Source organism: Herpailurus yagouaroundi, unplaced genomic scaffold (assembly GCF_014898765.1).
Source record: "Herpailurus yagouaroundi ecotype Mexico unplaced genomic scaffold, PumYag 184, whole genome shotgun sequence".
Taxonomy (NCBI): domain Eukaryota; kingdom Metazoa; phylum Chordata; class Mammalia; order Carnivora; family Felidae; genus Herpailurus; species Herpailurus yagouaroundi.
Genome location: NW_024412415.1, coordinates 11,091,303 through 11,109,849, shown reverse-complemented (window position 1 = coordinate 11,109,849; position 18,547 = coordinate 11,091,303). Strand labels below are relative to the sequence as shown.

The window sequence follows — 18,547 nt, the reverse complement described above, 5'->3', positions numbered from 1 at the left end:
TTTTTTTTTTAATTTTTTTTTTCAACGTTTATTTATTTTTGGGACAGGGAGAGACAGAGCATGAACGGGGGAGGGTCAGAGAGAGAGGGAGACAGAGAATCGGAAACAGGCTCCAGGCTCTGAGCCATCAGCCCAGAGCCTGACGCGGGGCTCGAACTCACGGACCGCAAGATCGTGACCTGGCTGAAGTTGGACGCTTAACCGACTGCGCCACCCAGGCGCCCCGGCTCTGTTTGGTTTTCTTCAATCTTCTTTCTCTTCCTCAAACTTGATAATTTCTATTGTCCTGCCTTTAAGTTTGCTGATTCTTTCTTCTGTCTGCTCACTTCTACCTTTGAATCCATGTAGTGAATTTGTTATTTTACTTGTCAGCTCCAGAATTTGTTTCCTTTTAGATTTTCTCTTTCTTGGTATTTCCATTTTGTTCACACATCATTTTCTTGACTTTCTCCACATCTTCCTCAGTTAAAACAGTTGTTTTAATGGTGTATCTGCCATCAGGTCTATTTTAGGGACTGGTTATGTCAAAATTTTTTTCTTTTTGGGCCCTACTTTCCTGCTTATGTGTATGCCCTGTGATTCTCTGTTGAACTCTGGACATTTGAATCTAATGATGTGGTAACCCTAGAAGTCAGATTCTCCCCCTTCCCAAGGGTTTATTATTTTTTGTTATTGTTTTATTATTTTGGGTTTGGGGTGGCCAGAAGTCATTTCTGTGCCAAGGATCAGCACGAAGTGTAAATCTAAGTAAGGTCTTCTTGGGTCTTTTCTAGCCTTTCCCTGCACATACACAGTAATTTTCTAATTTTCCTCATATATGCAGTTGTTTTTAAATGTCTCAGTCTTTATGTCTGGCTCCCAAAAGGGAAAAAAGCAAAAAATGAAGGGAGTGGAGAGGAAAAGGGTGCTAGCCCTTTACATCTCCTGGAAGTCAGGGGAGGAGTTCAGTGGAGCTTGCAACAGTGGGTGAGGTGAAACAACAATGACTGCCCACCTCTTTGTCTACACCTCTGTGGCTGGAAGCAGCAACTGGGGATCAGAGCACCAATTTCTGATATTTGGAGGACAGGGTCCTTTTTGCCCCCACAACTCCTGCAAGCTGTGTGCAAGCTGCTCTAGGAACATGTGCATACACAACTGCCTCCCCTGTGGCTAAGGGTGAGGAGTGGGTTGCAGCTACTGTGGTAAGGACTGAAATTGATCAAAATTGTCAGCAATTTACCTGCCATTAGGCCTTCCTCTGGAACTCGCAAGCCTTCAACAAACTGCAGAGTTCCAAAATGATTGTATTGAACCGATTTGCCAGTGCAGTTGTTGTCTAGGTGAAGAGAGAGATGCTGGTGCTTTCTGCTCCTTCCCTCCACACCACCTTTTCAAAAGGAATTTATTTTTTAAAGCAGTTTTAGTTCATCATAAAATTAAGAGGAAGTTTCAGAGATTTTCCATATACCCTCTGCCCCCACACCTGTATAGACTCTCCCCGTTATCAACATCACAACACCAGCATGGTCCATTTGTTACCAAGGATGAACCTATACTGACACATCATAACACCCCAAATCCATTGTTTACCTTGGGGTTTACTCTTAGTGTTATACATTCTTCAGGTATACATTTGGAGATATGCATAATGACATATATGTGTTACAGTATCCTACATAGAAGTCTCATTGCCCTAAAAAATCTTCTCTACCTATTCATCCCTCCCCACTCCGAACCCCAGGCACCCACTGATCTTTCTACTATCTTCATAGTTTTGCCTTTTTCAAAATGTGGTATAATTGGAATTGTATAGAATGTAGGCTTTTAGGATTGGCTTCTTTCATTTAGTAATATGCATTTAAGTTTCCTTCATGTCTTTTCATGGCTTAATAGCTCATTTTTTTTTAGTGCTGAATATTACCTTGTCTGGATATACCACAGTCTATTTATTCATTCACCTACTAAAGGACATCTTGATTGCTTCCAAGTTTTAGCCATTATGAATAGAGGTGCTCTAAACAAAATTTTCAACTCCTTTGGGTAAATACCAAGGAGCATAATTGCTCAATCAAATGGTAAGCGTGTGTTTTGTTTTGTAAGAAACCATCAAACTTTCTTCCGAAGTGGCTGTATCCTTTGCATTCCCACTAGTAATGTATGCTGGTTCTTGTGGGTCCACATCCTTGCCAGCCTTTGGTGTTGTCAGTGTTCCAGATTCTGGCCGTTCTAATGGGTATGTTGTGATATGTCACTGTTTTAATTTGCATTTCCCTGATATATGATGCAGAGCATCTTTTCCTATGTTTATTTGCCATTTATATATCTTCTTTGGTGAGGTATCTGTTAAGGTCTTCAGCCTTTTTTTTTTTTTAAGTAAACTCTGTGTCCAACATGGGGCTCAACTCACAATCCCAAGATCAAGAGTTGCATGCATGGGGCATCTAGGTGTCTCAGTCAGTTAAGCGTCCAACTTTGGCTCAGGTCATGATGACGGTTGATGTTTTGAAGGCCTGCATCAGGCTGTCTGCTCACAGCTCAGAGCCTGGAACCTGCTTCAGATTCTGTGCCTCCCTCTCTCTCTCTGCCCCTCCCCTGCTGTTCACTCTCTCTCTTTCTCTCTCAAAAGTAAGTAAATAAACATTTAAAAAAAAAGTTGCATGCTCTACCTACTGATCCATCCAAGTGCCCCCAGCCTATTTTTTTAATGGCGTTGTTTTTTTATTGTTTCATTTTAAGAGTTCTTTGTGTATTTGGATAACATCCCATTATCAGATTTGTCTTTTGCAAATTCTTGCAGTCTGTGGCTAGTCTTCTAATGCTCTTGACATTGTGTTTTGTAGAGCAGAAGTTTTTAATTTTAATTAAGTCAATCTGGGTAATTATGTTTTTATAGATTATCATTCAAGGTCATCTAAGTTTTCTCTTGTATAATCTTTTAGGAGTTTTATAGTTTTTCATTTTATATTTAGGTCCTCCCAGGTGGTTCTTATTCTTGTTTGACTGCCCCTGCTCCAGTTTCCTGTGGAGGGGCAGTGCACCTGTTCCATCCTTGCCTCAGCCCTTTACTTTCAAGTATCTTTTCTTCTGACCAGTTCCATCACCTGCCTGCTATAGACTCTCTTCTAACAGCAGCAGGAGTAGGTAAACAAGTAAATAAAGACTAAGAACTAATTCTCTAAATCAAACTAATGTAGCCTGCTACTTGGGATCATCTTCCTATTAATATTGCCAGCATTTGATTGTAATGACATAAGTCTAGGCTTCTTAATTGAGATCCTTTTCTAATGATAATATAAACTACATGCAAAGTGGTAGAACAAGTTGGGCAATGTTAAATCTTTCTAAGAGGTCTTGATATATGAATTTCAGATCTTCAGGACTCCAGGGCAGCCCTAGATCCCTCTCCAAAGCTGTTAGGTGAAACATGTCAGGTTAATTTCACAGCAACTCACAGCATTGTTAGTTTGGCTGTCACTGACTTGCGGGTATTCGCATCAATTCACTCCATGGTTAGCGTTCAGTCTTTAGGTCTCTAGTCCATCTTTGACTTTGACACACACAGCTCTTTACAGCAGCTCTTTACATCTCACAAAGAGAGTATCTGCAAAGCTGCCAAGGAGGGCTTATTTTTGCACTCCTCTGAGGCATACTTCCATTTCCTGTCATGTGGAAAGGACCTGAATAAGTGTCCCCCTTTGTGACAGGAAATGACTTTTGGTGGTACCTTGGCTTTCTTAGACATTCCCAAATTTGGAGGTTTTGATTTGCTGTGAAATCACCTTTCCTGACCCCCTTTTATTTTCATAGGTTGAAACAACAGCCACAAGGGTCCATGCTACCATCCCTGCTGCGTGGCTGAAGGAGCAGGTGTGTTTTCTTTTGAAGCTTATGCTGCAGCAGTGTGGGACCCAGTATGAACTGGGGAAGCTTTTACAGCTATTTGTTGGAATAGAACATCTCTTCTGTGATGGTAAGAGACAGTCCTTAAACTAAAGTTGTTAGGAAATTAGCTTTCTTTTTTTTTTTTTTTTTTTTAGTTTATTTATTTTGAGAGAGAGAAAGAGCAAGCAGGGGAGGGGCAGAGAGTGCAAGAATTCCAAGCAGGCTCTGCACTGTCAGCGTAGAGCCCCATGTGGGGCTTGGACCCACAAACCATGAGATTATGACAGGAGCCAAAACAGAGTCAGACACTTAACCGACTGAGCCACCCAGGCACCCCCAAATTAGCTTTCTTAATCTTGAAAATATTTTAGAAGGGCATTCAGGAAAATAAAATACATATGACATTACATTTATAGTCCATAATGAGGTATGAAGAAGAGGTTGCAGGAATCTTCAATCATGGTGAAAGCATTCAAAACGTAGCACAAGATATAACCTAAATAATACAGCTGTCTGCTCCTTCTGAGTCCTTGTCAGCTACATTCCCCTTGGCTAGTCTGCACCCTGTCACTGTCATTCTTTTTTCTGACAAGTCACCTTAACATGTCATCATTGCTCAGGGTCACAAACTGTTTCAGGAATGTCTAATTCATTTTGAAGGTTTCAGACAAATTATGCTTATTTTTTGCAGACTCCTCCAGACACGGGCAGTCTCTAAGGTTGTTACAGATTGAAAGAAACCAGTTACTGCCTTACCCTCTTTTCTATTTGATAATTTCAAGTTTTTATACTAGATTCTGACATTTTCACTACTAGGGTTATTTTATCACCTTTAAATTCATAGATATTCATCTGGAGAACTCACATCTGTACCAAACACTGACAGAATACTGGGCTCAACGCCTGGATTGTAGGCTGTCAGGGCTGACGACTGGAAATAAAGAGGGGTGTTTCCAAAATGCAGTGTATGTCACATGGGACTTGTCAATTACTTTGTACACCAAATAGATCCTTTTTACATATAGGTGTTTTTATTGATCTGTAGTAATCTTAATTTTTTTCAGAAATCAATTTCTGGTTTTCTTGCCAGAATTATTGTATCCTTGAGAAATTATAAGGATTGTGTTGTTAACTGTTATTATGCTTTGATTCATATAAACATTTTCTGTTTTTATAGAACATTTGTGCTCTGTGTATAACATTTATGTGCTTAGAGAAAACAAATTATGTTTTTTAAGTTGATTTTTGAGAGAAAGAGTAAGTGTGAGTGGGGTAGGGGCAGAGAGAGAGAGTGGGGCAGGGGGAGAGAGAGAATCCCAAGCAGATTCCTCACTGCCAGCCCAGAGCCCAACACAGGGCTTGAACTCATGAACCATGAGATCATGACCTGAGCCAAAATCAAGAGTCAGATGCTTAACTGACTAAGTCCCCCACGTGCCCCTAGAAATTGTTCTTATAAAAAACCTGTGTTTTATATGAAGAAAAGAAGCCCAGCATCCCCATACTGGTGGTTATTGTGCAAGGTGTCTCACTGTCCCCAGAACCACCTAAATCAGACCACAGCCCAGCAGATGGCCCCTACAGAATATTTTTCATGCCCCTCTTTTATGGTAGGGCACACATCAGCTCTACACAGACTATGTGGGAATGGGAGCAGACGCAGCCACATAGGTTGTGGGCAGAGAATTCCAAATGTCACTGAGGAAAAGGACTTCCCAGGGATATGAAGAAGAACTCAGCTGGGTCTCCCTGGGTTAAGCAGTTGTGCGAAGGAGAAAGTGACGCTCCATTCTGGATACGGTGTGCTGCATTAAGGGGCTTGGCTATTGGTCAGCTACAGTTTCAACTGTCCTGCCAGTTCTGTGTCTTAATCCACATGATGCCTGCACCGAATGAGCAAGTGAGCAATCATAAAAACAGATTTGTTCAAGGTAGGAGAAGAATCCAGAAAGAGGTGGGATTAGCCTGAATGACTGGTCAGATCTTCCCAAGGTTGACTGAGTTGATACTGCAGGCCACCAACTTCTGCCGTGTATATAAAGCCACATGTGTAGATGGAGTCCCTGTGCGAATCTTTAGTGGTTCTTACAATGTAGGAAATGCCCTTATAGCTTCATGTGCTAGCAAACCAGAGAAGAAAAATAGGTTTGTGTTATTCCTTTGATTACATAATTGTGTTAAACATACGTGCTTTCCCCCTGATATTTACTCTGGAAAGGCCATGGCAGCATTTTCCTGATTAAATATATATATCCTTTTCTCTTTGGCACAGGTCCAGATGTGAAGAAGCTCTGTGTCCTTAGCAAAATTTTGAAGGATACATCCATAGCCATTAATCCTGTAGTTATTAGCAGCTACAGCCCTGAGAATTTTCAGCATGAATGCAGATCTATTTTGGAAAAACTGGAGACAGAGGGACAGTTTGCTTTGGCCAGGAGGGTAGCAGAATTAGCTGAGCTACCTGTGGACAACTTGGTTATTGAAGAGGTATCATTAGTCTCTTAAGTTACTTAAAATGTTAGCTTTTTACACCAGCATTAAACAGAATCAAATGAGATAGAAGATTTATAGGAGAAGAGGCTTTTTTACTTTTGACACACACCTTACTTTCAGAAATGGATGAGCCTAGGATGCCCGTTAGCAAAGAGTGTGTGTTTTAAATTCAGGTCAGCTTATAGGATATGCTGCAACTGTTGTGCTTTGAATAGAATTAAATACAGGGTGGCTTCATCTTGAACCCCCCTTCAATTACGTAAATTTAGAATTGCTTTTCATACTTTAACTTTCCAGATAAAATATTCAGGATCATCTGTAGCCAAGTCTCATGTTCTCTGACTTGATTTGGTTTTGACAAGTATGGCATTCTTGGGAGCATTCGTATTCATGACACTTTTATATCTAGGAAAGACTAAAAATTGCTTTGTTAAATTTCACAGATAACACAGGAAATGCAGACCTTAAAACACATTGACCAGTGGTCCCTGAAACAAGCAAGAATTGGCTTCTGGAAAAAATGTCACGAGAATTTTAAGAGAAATTCCATTTCAAGCAAAGCAGCTTCCTCCTTTTTCTCAGCCCAGGCCCCTGAGGCATGTGAGTGCCCAGCTGAGGGGGCACTGAGCAGCATTGAGGAGGCCCATCTGCTGCTGACACTGGCTGCACACTGGCTTGCTCAGGAGGGCCTGGTGCCCGTGGACGAGCTGGAGGAGCTGGAGAAGCGGATCTGGCTCTGCCGCATCGCCCAGCACACCCTCAGGGAAAACCCAGAGGAAACAGAGCCCAGGTTTTCTCAACAGATCTCAACTAGTGGGGAACTTTCCTTTGAAAGCGTAGCGAGTGAGTTTTCAATCTCCATGTTGGCTGCTCTGAACACATCAAAATACTTAGAACTTAATGGCCTTCCATCCAAAGAGACTTGTGATAACACACTGGGTCGGAAGGAGCAGGAATCGCTGAACTTCCTGATCGGGCGCCTATTGGACGATGGCTGTGTGCATGAAGCAAGTAGAATATGTCGGTATTTTCATTTCTATAACCAAGATGTTGCCTTGGTGTTGCACTGCAGAGCACTGGCTTCAGGGGAAGCTAGTGTGGGTGACCTGCACCCAGAAGTCCATGCTATCCTGCAAAGTGCTGAGCTGCCTGAGGAGGAAGAACCTGGCATGCCACTAAGGAAAGCCCGGAGCAGTAAGTGAAAGAGATCAAACCTCCCTGAGTCCTGAATGGAGCTGTTGGCACTCTTTCCCAGAAAGAAAGGGTCCCTATTGGCATACTAGTTACATAAATTCAGGATAATCCATAAACTAGGTAATTAACTAGTCAATGAAATAGCAACACTTGTGTCTTTTAACTAGCTGTATATCAAAGTTGGAATCTATCTGACTTGTAGCTAGTCCATTGAAATTTTTCTGTACCAGTAATCATGTTTCTAATTATACATTGATAGTATATAGACATAGGCTGATTTTTGTGTTAATCTTGTATCCTGTGCCCTTGCTAAACTTGCTCATCCCAGTGGATTTCTTATAGAGTCCTTGGAATTTTCTACAGACAATGCTCTCTGTGAATAGAGACCGTTTTATTTCTTCCTCTCCAATCTGAATGACTATTATTTCTTTTTCTTGTTTTATTGCACTGGCTAGGACTTCCAGTATGATACTGGGGAAGAATGATAAGAGTGGACATACTTGCCTTGTTACTGATCTTAGGGAGAAAGCATTCAGTCTTTTTATTTTTAATTCAAATATAATTAATATACAGTGTTACATGGTTTCAGGTATATAATATGATTCAATGGTTCTATACGTTATTCAATGCTTATCACAATAAATGTACTCCTAATCCTCTTCACCTATTTCACCCATCCACCCTCCCCACCTCACCAGTGGTAACTACCAGTTTGCTCTATAGTTTTTTTCTTTTTCTACTTTGTTTTTAAGTTTACTTATTTATTTGGAGAGAGACAGTGCAAGTTGGGGAGGGGCAGAGAGAGAGAGAAAGAGAGAATCTCAAATAAGCTCTGCACTGTCAGCACAGAACCCAGTGTGGGGCTCAGACCCCCGAACTGTGAGATCATGACCTGAGCCGAAATCAAGACTCGGATGCTTAACTGACTGAACCACCCAGGCTCCCCTGTTCTGTATAGTTAAGAGTCCATTTTTTTGCCTCTTTTATTCTTTATTTGTTTCTTAAATTCCACGAGTGAAATTGTATTTCTTTCACTGACTTACTTCACTTAGCATTATACCCTCTACATCCATCCATATTGTTGCAAATGGCCAGATTGTGTTCTTTTTTTTTTTTTAATGTTTATTCATTTTTGAGAGACAGAGAGAGACAGAGCATGGGCGGGGAAGGGGCAGAGAGAGAGGGAGACGCAGAATCTGAAGCAGGCTCCAGGCTCTGAGCTGTCAGCACAGAGCCCGAGGCGAGGCTCGAACTCACAAACTGTGAGATCATGACCTGAGTCGAAGTCGGGCACTCAACTGACTGAGCCACCCAGGCGCCCCAATTGTGTTCTTTTTTTATGGCTGAGTAATATTCCATTGTGTGTATATACCTCATCTTCTTTATCCATCCATCTATGAATGGACACTTGGCTTGGTTCTATATCTTGGTTATTATACATAATGCTTCTATAAACATAGGGGTCGTATATCTTTTCAAATTAGTGTTTTTGTATTCTTTGGGTAAATACCCAATAGTGGAATACTAGATCATATGGTAGGTCTATTTTTAATTTTTTGAGGAACCTCCATACTGTCTTCCACAGTGGCTGCATCACCTTGCATTCCCAGCAGGAGTGCACTAGGGTTCCTTTTCCTCACCAACACTTGCTATTTCTTATGTTTTTTATTTTAGCCATTCTGACAGGTGTAAAGTGATATCTCATTGTGGTTTTGATTTGAATTTCCCTGGTGATGAGGGGGATGTTGAGCATCTTTTCATGTGTCTGTTGGCCATCTGGATGTCTTTGGGAAAATATCTATTCACGTCTTACATATTTTTAATTGGATTGTGTTTTTTTGGTGTTGAGTTGTTTATATATTTTGGAGATTAACCCCCTAATGGGATATTTTATTCACAAATATCTTCTCCCATTCAGTAGGATTTTTTTTTTTGGTTTGTTGATGGTTTCTTTTGCTGTGTAAAAGCTTTTTATTTTGGTGTTAGTCTCAATAGTTTAATTTTGCTTTTTTATCCCCTTGCCTGAGGAGACATATGTAGAAAGAGGTTTCTACAGCTGATGTCAGAGAGATTACTGCCTTTGTTTTCTTCTAGGAATTTTATGGTTTCAGGTCTGACATTTAGGTCTTTAATCCATTTTGAATTTTTTGTGTGTGTGTATGCTTTCTCTCTCTCTCTCTCTCTCTCTCTCTCTTTAAATGAGGTCAATATATGTGTACTGACAGGAAAAAATGTACAACCACGTAACTTTATTTTTGTAAAAAATAAATGGTGTGCATGTGCCCATGCACCTGTGCAAACCCACGCACAGGAAATAATGCATACCAAGCAAGTAGGAGACATTATTCTGGCAAATTTGGTGGGGGTGGTATTGAATGGATAAATGACTTTCACTTGTTACTTTATGCACTTCTCTACTGTGATTCATTACACTAAGCATGTAATACTTTTTCATTTAAGATACTACACATTAAAAATATGCCTTAAAAAGAAAAAAGTAAATAGCAACTCAGACCATGTTATCCCCTGCTTAAAACCCTTCCCTGGGGTTGTGGTTGTAGGTAAGGCAGAACGAGCTCGCTCTACCTGTTGAAATCAACGTAAAACCTGGCACACAGCAGGCAGCACTGAGTGACACAAATTATGATTCCCCCTCCCCGCCCCCACCTCCCATCACCTTCAGCCTGAGTGTGATGCTGCCTGAAACCCAAAACTAAGCACTAAGCCTGACAGAACACGTGTTCCAGGAGAAGCCCTGTAGAACGGGCTCAAGGAGCAGGAAAGGGAACTCCTAACACCCTTTCTCTTTAACCTCAGCTCCTAAGAAGCCCTTTGGCTGTGGTAGTAGAGGCTGGAGCCGCAGCTGGTAAGATCCAAAACTCAGAGAGGAACTTTATTTTTTGGATTCGAGGTGTCCTGGTCTCAAGACGATGCAGTGAACCCCTGTTCTCTTTTGCATCATCCTGTCTGCTGGCCCAGGATGCAGGCACAGTCAGGGAAAGTGCAGGATAGAATGAGGCTGCTAAAATTCCAGCTGTTGGCCAGAAGGTTGAAAAGTGAAGCCTCAGGGAACCGGAAAATACTTGGGAGAGAGATTCAGGAAACCCAACGATACAATTGTTTATGAACTCCAGGGCTGAATCCTGGGCTTTGCGTATATAGACCTGCTCCTAATCAGCATATCAAGACTCTGAGAACTGAATTAACAACTACACTACCCAGGCTGCAGACTGAGCATAGGATGTTACACACATGCAGGCTAGATCTGAATGGCACTGCAAAGGATTTGAAAACTGATATTAAAATCACAGCCACTGGGTGGCTCAGTCAGTTAAGCATCTGACTTTGGCTCAGGTCATGATCTCGCAGTTCTGAGGTCAAGCCCTGAATTGGGCTGTCTGCTGTCAGGGCAGAGCTTGCTTTGGATCTTCTGCCTCCCTCACTCTCTGCCCCTCCCCTGCTCACACTCTCACTCTCTCTCAAAAATAAATAAAAAACATGGGGTGCCTGGGTGGCTCAGTTGGTTAAGCATCCAACTTAGGCTCAGGTCATGATCTCACGGTTCATGGGTTCAAGCCCTGCGTCGGCTCTGTGGTGACAGCTCGGAGCCTGAAGCCTGCTCCAGATTCGGTGTTTCCCTCTCTCTCTGCCCCTCCCCTGCTCACACTCTCTCTCTCAAAAAATAAACATTAAAAATAAATAAATAAACATTTTTAAAAAATGGTCCTTAAAAAAAAAAAAAAAAAAAACCAACACAGTCTACAGAACGTGGGTTGGATATCATAGCCGAAACATAACCAGATCAACTGCCTGCTTAAAACAAAACCAACATTCTTCATAAGATTTAAACAAGAATCAGAGTCTCATACTATTCAAAATGTCCAGGATGCAACTTGAAATTACTTGAACATTTAGGTGTATGTGTTTCACCAAATGTAGGTAGTTTTCAGACCTTATGTTTTCAGATATTTTTTCAACACTGTCCTCATAGTCCTCTCCTTTTGGGACTCCAGTGATGCAAATCATAGAACTTTCGTTACTGTCTCACAAGTTCTTGTGACTTTATTCAATTTTTTTTCATTTTTTTCGTCTTAATTCAGATTGGATCATTTTTCTTTCCTTGTTTTCAGATTGGATCATTTCTGTCTGTCCATTTTCAATTTCACGGACTCTTTTCTCTGGCATTTGCATGCTGCTCGAGTTTATTTCTGTGATTTTAAATTTTCAGTTATTTTTCACTTCCAGAATTTCTATTTTATCCTTTATACCTTGTTTCTTTGAGACTCTGTTTTTCTTTTTGTCTCAAGAACACTTATAATTGCTTGTTGGAACAATTTTTATGATAGCTACTTTGAAAGATAGTTTGTTCAATAAATGGTAATTCCAACATTTTGTCACTTTAGTACCGGGGGTATTTTTGTGTATTTAGAAAGCAGGGGAGGGGCAGAGAGAGAACCCAAGCAGGCTCTGAGCTGTCAGTGCAGAGCCTGTCACGGGGCCCGATCCCACAACTGCAAGATCATGACCTGAGCCAAAAATCAAGAGTTGGACACTTAACTGATTGAGCCGCCCAGCACCTCTGGACCTCATTCTTTTTAATGGCTGCAGAGCATTCTATACACTAATTTTATTTAAGACTTTATTGTTTAATAGTACTGTATTTTTGTTTGTTTTAATTTTTTTTTAACGTTTATTTTTGAGACAGAGAGAGACAAAGCATGAACGGGGGAGGGTCAGAGAGAGGGAGACACAGAATCTGAAACAGGCTCCAGGCTCTGAGCTGTCCGCACAGAGCCCGACACGGGGCTTGAACTCACAGACCGCAAGGTCATGACCTGAGCCGAAGTCAGCTGCTCAACCGACTGAGCCACCCAGGCGCCCCAATAGTACTGTATTGATACATCCTTAAAGTCTTCAATTTTGTTTTTGCTGTTAGGAACACTGTGATCTAAATTCTCCCTTCTACTTTTTTTCCTAATAGAAACCCTTTCTCAATTCAAGACCACTTTCTTCTATTTTCAGCTGAGAGGTTGTTTTGATTTTTTTCTTTTTTAAGTCAGGAATGGATTTTAATTTTTATCATGCGCTTCAGGCCTCTATCCGGTTGACCCTTGGTTTTTCTCATTTCCGATTTGGAAAAATCCTTCAGAGTCAATAGAAGATTGAGTTGGGGAGGGGGAGGCTGGCGGCAGGGGCTGGTGCCAGCTTCATAGATGCAGGGTTGTGAAGACTGTACCTCAGGCAGTGACCAGGGAGATGTTTTAGAGATACAGTCAGCTAGATCTGGTGACTTAGGTGGTACGAGAGGAAATTGGGAGGGCGTGTGGAGGAGGGTTCAGCAGACATCTTTGGTAATTATCTAGAGTGTTCACTGGGTGGCTTGGAGTCTTGTGTAGCCTCTCGAGGCCTTTGAAGTCTCCTGGCCGGGATTTCCTGGAAGAAGGCAATGAAATAGTGGGGTGTGGGCCCAGTCACAAGTGGTCCCAGACCCAGGGGGAGTCATGGAGGTGTAACGGGAGGAAAGTGTGAGCAAACAGATTGTGCCATAGGGGGCTTGGGAGAGGCCTTTACTTGCCAGCTTAAAGCCCCCCTCAAACCTGTATCTGCTTCCAGCTTCAAGTTTGGATAGTCAGTCACTTGTGATGCTGCCCCCCAGGGATGAAGTGGTGACTAATCTGGAAACTCTGACAAGCAAATGCCTCCATGGGAAGACCTACTGTCGGCAGGTCCTGTGTCTGTATGAACTTGCCAAGGTATGTGCCCAGTGATGGGGCCTCTGGGGCAGCTGAGGGAGGGAAGCAGGAAGATGGAGATAGATTTTGGATGCTGCCAAGTTGGCCCTTCACGTGATAACCATGACACGAGAGCAGATGGCTCGTCAAGATGTCGGCCCCTGTAAATCCATCCCTGGGAATACCGGGGACTCCAGGCCAAGTGCCAGGCCTTTTGAGTCCTGGCTGTGCCCCAGCCAACCAGAAGCGAGGGCAAGAAATTTCACTTTTCTGGGCTCCTGATTCTCCATCTATAAATGACTTAATCATGAAGGTCCCTTCTAGCCATAATATCTTAGTTAGCTTCAGGATTGTTTGGAGGTCTCCATATGCGGGAGAGCCCAAAATAAGTTATAAAATAAAATGGAATGTGATGACTGTAAAGACAGGAACCAGAGCAGCCAGAAATTGTTTGTGGCTTTGTGCTGATCGAGGGGAGAAAATAATAGACACTGAGAAGTGGGAGAACACAGGAGAAATAATGGCAGGCACTAAAGCCCTTTGGAAGAGCTTCTTTGGAGATTGAGGGTTTTGCTGCTGCTGTGGGAACAGCCGAGTGGAGGCTCTTGCCTTTTATTCAACTTTCTTACATTTCATAACATTTGAAAAGCTCAGTGTTCAACAAGAGGTGAGTCACCTGATGGTTTCTGAAGACAAGCCTTTCTTTCTCTTGCTTGGATTCAGCTCATTGGTGAAGAGAAAGAAAGGGCTAGAAAACAGTGCTTCCTTCTTCTAAGGTTTCTGCCCAGGGTGAGGGATCTTTAACCTCAGAAAAAAATAGTGGAGTCTATCCACATGGGATTTCAGAAATGGATGCCTTTTGCTAGCTTTTTTCCTGGCTCCTAACAGTAGCTTTGACCAACTTTGCCTTCCTCTCAGGAGTTGGGCTGTTCCTACACAGATGTGGCCGCTCGGGACGGTGAGGCCATGCTCAGGACGATCTTGGCCTCTCAGCGGTCCGACCGATGCAGGCGGGCCCAGGCTTTCATCAGCACCCAGGGCCTCGAGCCAGACACAGTGGCTGAACTTGTGGCCGAAGAGGTGACCCGGGAGCTGCTGACCCCATCGGAGGGAACAGGTGCTCCACCCTACATGCCTCCATGTCTTTCAGACCACATTCCCACATTGCCAGCATAAGGAATCTGCATGTCATGTTCATGTGCATCGTGCATGCTGCCTCTGAGACTACCAGGCTGCACTTGTCAGAGGAGAGAACACACTGCATTTATTTTGTTATTGTTGCTTTTTGTTTATTATTTTATGATTATGCTTAGAGTAGCTATGCCTTTCTCGGAGCTAACGAACTCCTGCTGACCTATAAGGTGACCACTAGGCCAACGTGTCTGAGCTCAGCGAAGCAGACAGCTGCACTGGGAGCTCCTTCCGCATTACTGGGCAGAGTGCCTGGCATGGGGTTCTTAGCTTTCTCTCAACTCTCAAGGCTAAAAGCAGCCCCTTTCTCACCGCCTTTTTATCCAGGACTTAAGCAGATGTTCACCCCAGCAGAGGAAAGCCAGACATTTCTTCAGCTGACCACTCTGTGTCAAGACCGCACGTTGGTAGGCATGAAGCTATTAGACAAGATTTCCTCCGTTCCCCATGGGGAGTTGTCTTGCAGTAAGTTCTTGGCCGTTTTCTTACATGTTTGGGCCCAAGCCGGTCTCCAAGAAGTCTCCCCAAGTTAGTCTTTCCAAAACTCAACTTGGATCCTTGTTCCTGCTCTGGATCCCTTCCCTTCCAGCATAGTTTACAAGTTCTTGGTGGAGAGCCATCAGTCATTGAAGAAAATTCAGAAAATAAATATGGGAATGCTGCCCAAAATGTAAAATTTACACAAGAAGGTAACCTTATAACATTTATATAACATTTACCTTACCTTACTCTCACGTTATCCCCTAAAATGGGGATATTACAGTCCCCATTTTATTTTATTTTTTTTCAACGTTTATTTATTTTTGGGACAGAGAGAGACAGAGCATGAACGGGGGAGGGGCAGAGAGAGAGGGAGACACAGAATCGGAAACAGGCTCCAGGCTCTGAGCCATCAACCCAGAGCCTGACGCGGGGCTCGAACTCACGGACTGCGAGATCGTGACCTGGCTGAAGTCGGACGCTTAACCGACTGCGCCACCCAGGCGCCCCTTCAGTCCCCATTTTAGAAGGTAACTGAAGCTGAGAGAAGTTGATTGATTTGTAACTGTTACGTGTCAGAAGTGTTACTTGAACCCAGTCCCTGTGACTTGAAAGCGTGCTCGCTTTCCACAATATCTAGTTCATTCTAGGCATTTGGTAGTATGTGTCCATCTGATCTTTCTCTATGGAAGTCTATAGGCATTTTTTCAAAAATGGCATTATCCTGTGTATACTGTTTATAATTACTTTATGAACATGCTGTCATTAACATCTTTCCATGACCATATTCTTCTATATCATTGTCACTGGTTACACAGTATTTCTCATGTAATTATAACATTTTATACCTTACTTTGGTATAAGATTGCTTCCAACTTTCTGTTTTCAACACCGTGACAAGCATCCTTATAGGCACATTTATATGCACATTGATGATTATCTCCCTAAGATAAATTCCTGATTCAAAAGTATGTCTATTTTTGAAGCTTTATATGTCCATTGCCACACTTTACTCCAAAGCTGGTGTCTTCTCAGAGTCTTCTCCAGACAGGCTGTCTATATAGGCCCCTCCACCCTGCTGCCAGGGTTCGCAATCCTTTCTTACCCTGACTGCCTTACCTACCCAGCCACGGAGCTGCTGATCCTGGCCCATCACTGCTTCACGCTGACATGCCACATGGAGGGCATCAGCCGAGTCCTGCAGGCTGCCCGGCTGCTTACAGACAAACACTTGGCCCCCAGTGAGGAGTATGGGCTGATGGTAAGTCACCCCTGAACCCCCACCCTCCATTCTGAGGCCCCCTTTGAGAGAACAGATAGGCTGGGGACCAGTTCAGAGCTGACATGGTCTTAGGGCATTTGCTCCTCTGGAATACCACTGCCTACTTGGGAGCTGGCTGGGCAGCTCAACCCTCTGCTCTAGGTTAGGTTTACTGTCAAAATCAGAGCAGAGACTGCCCCAAAGGAGCAGATATCAAGAGGGTCTATGCCATGCTCCAGGGCTGTCCTACCCCCTTGCCAGGGCAGTTCATTTATCTAGAGGGCTGAGACAGCTCTGTTTCCCCCCAAAACAAGGTTCAGTGTTGTCTCTGAACTGAAATGAGCTGACAGCTCACACCTCCTGTGCCTCTCCAATCTCCCCAGGCTTGAAACTGACTCGTGTGGGTGAGCAAGCCACTGGGCCCTGTAATAAGGCGTGGTGGGAAGAGGAAGCGTGCCTGCCTACCATGTCACGTCAACACTTAGGTTTATAGACGACTGAGGAGGCAACAGCCAGTGGTGGCCCAATGGCGAGCATTTCTGAATCCTCCAGAGGAGGTCCCATTGGGTACATGGGAAGGGAGGGAGGGAGCTAAGAATGGCAGCCTTGCCATTAGCCTTTCTGCTCCCTGGAGGTTGGCATCTGAAAGCAACCAAAATGATGAGAGCAGCGGTGATCCAGCTGACACTGATGCAAGCTGCCCTCACCCTTTCCAGGTGCGCCTGCTCACTGGCATTGGAAGGTACAATGAGATGACCTACATATTTGATTTGCTGCATAAAAAGCACTACTTTGAAGTGCTGATGAGGAAGAAGTTGGATCCGGTAGGTGTACAGTATTTTGAGCTCCAGGATGGCATATATTGTTGACTTTACAGCTGACTTCTCAGGAATAATCCCAGTCAGGGTGGCCCCCTGGGATCAAAGGGAGAGAATTAAAGAACTTCCTAGGACACACACCGTAACCAGTAGCTTTAAGTTACAGAGTTCAGACTAGGTAGCAATTATCCCAATAGATGTTAAATAATGAGGAAAACAAGTTTGTGCACTTCCTGTCAGCCTGTCACCTGCCTCGGCTGTCTGAATGCTGGCTCCGGGGAAGCAAAAACCCTTCCTGGGAGCCATGTGGAAGTAGATTAACCAGCTCAGAATGCTGTGTCTGATGGCTTTGAGTGGAGAGTTTTCAAGGGACCATGAGAATGCGTGTTGCCAAGAGCCGCTAGGAAGTGAATGGAATGCCCAGGCCTGGGCTTGGAAGGCTGTGGGGCAGCTTACAGTGATGACCAGGAAGGAGGCCTGGAAGCCAAGGCCTGACCTGTCAGCCCTCTAGGCTCCGGGCACTTCTCTGTCTTTGGCGTGCCATGTGACCCCAGGCATGTCACTTACGGAGCCTCTGTTCCCAAATCATTCATTTGGCTGATGGATTGCTTCAGCCTTTTCACCTCTGAAGATTTGAAAACCAAGGCACATTTTTGGCTTCTGGGAACTTGAGCTCAGCCAATCAGGACTAAGAGATAAAGCAGAAAAACTCTCCCCAGTGCTGGGCCAGTTTCAGGACAAACCAGTCCAATTGTGAGGAGAGGAGCAAGTCCTGGGCCGAGGTACACCTGCAGGATACCCCAGAGGGTTTTTTAAAAATTGTTTCCAAGGCCTTTTGGTTTGTGCATGGAAATATTCTTTTAATAAGTTTTTTTCCTGATAACAAAAGTAACGCATATTCACTATAGAGACACTTGGAAAACAACAATGCACAGAAAAAAGTCCTCACCAGGAGACAGCCACTGCTAACAGTCTGGTGTAGGCCCTTTCTCTGCACATGTGGCCAGAAACATATATACATACGTAGTTACGTATTTTTTAGCAAAACTTTTATCATGGTGTGTAGATATAAAATAGCCTGCTTTTCTCACTTAATAAGCATGTCATGAATATTTCCCAAACCAACATTGGCTGTAATGGCTACATGGTATTCTCTTAGTCCTTATTCTAGACATCTGGATTCTTTCCAGTTGTTTGCTATTGAATACCTGTGGTACATCCATCTCAGCACGTTTCTCTGCTTACTTCTTAAAGGATAGATTCCTAAAAAATGGAACTGTTAGAGTAATGCACATGTGCACATTTTTGAGGGTTCTCCCTTCTGACAGGTTTCACCGTTCACATTTGTACCAGCAGAGAGGATGTGCCTGTTTTCTTACGGTAGCATAAACTTTTGTGTTCATTTTTGCTTATCTTTTCCTTTTTCTTGGGAGTTGTCAAGGAACTTTCAGAACCAAGGGACTCAGCCAGTCATGCCCCCTCGCAGTCACTGGTTGACCTTGGTACTCCCCTTT

At 43.3% G+C, this 18,547-nt stretch overlaps 1 protein-coding gene across 1 annotated transcript in view; it reads left to right on the top strand.

The window, feature by feature from the left end:
• Positions 1-18,547, top strand: part of SPG11 (SPG11 vesicle trafficking associated, spatacsin) — an 88,478-nt gene that overhangs the window by 66,543 nt on the left and 3,388 nt on the right. Inside the window, exons 28-35 of the mRNA XM_040492550.1 lie at positions 3,790-3,952; positions 6,137-6,351; positions 6,801-7,551; positions 13,165-13,304; positions 14,202-14,400; positions 14,802-14,939; positions 16,082-16,215; positions 16,932-17,039. Coding sequence (XP_040348484.1) covers positions 3,790-3,952; positions 6,137-6,351; positions 6,801-7,551; positions 13,165-13,304; positions 14,202-14,400; positions 14,802-14,939; positions 16,082-16,215; positions 16,932-17,039 — 1,848 coding nt within the window. The remainder of the gene's footprint in view (positions 1-3,789; positions 3,953-6,136; positions 6,352-6,800; positions 7,552-13,164; positions 13,305-14,201; positions 14,401-14,801; positions 14,940-16,081; positions 16,216-16,931; positions 17,040-18,547) is intronic.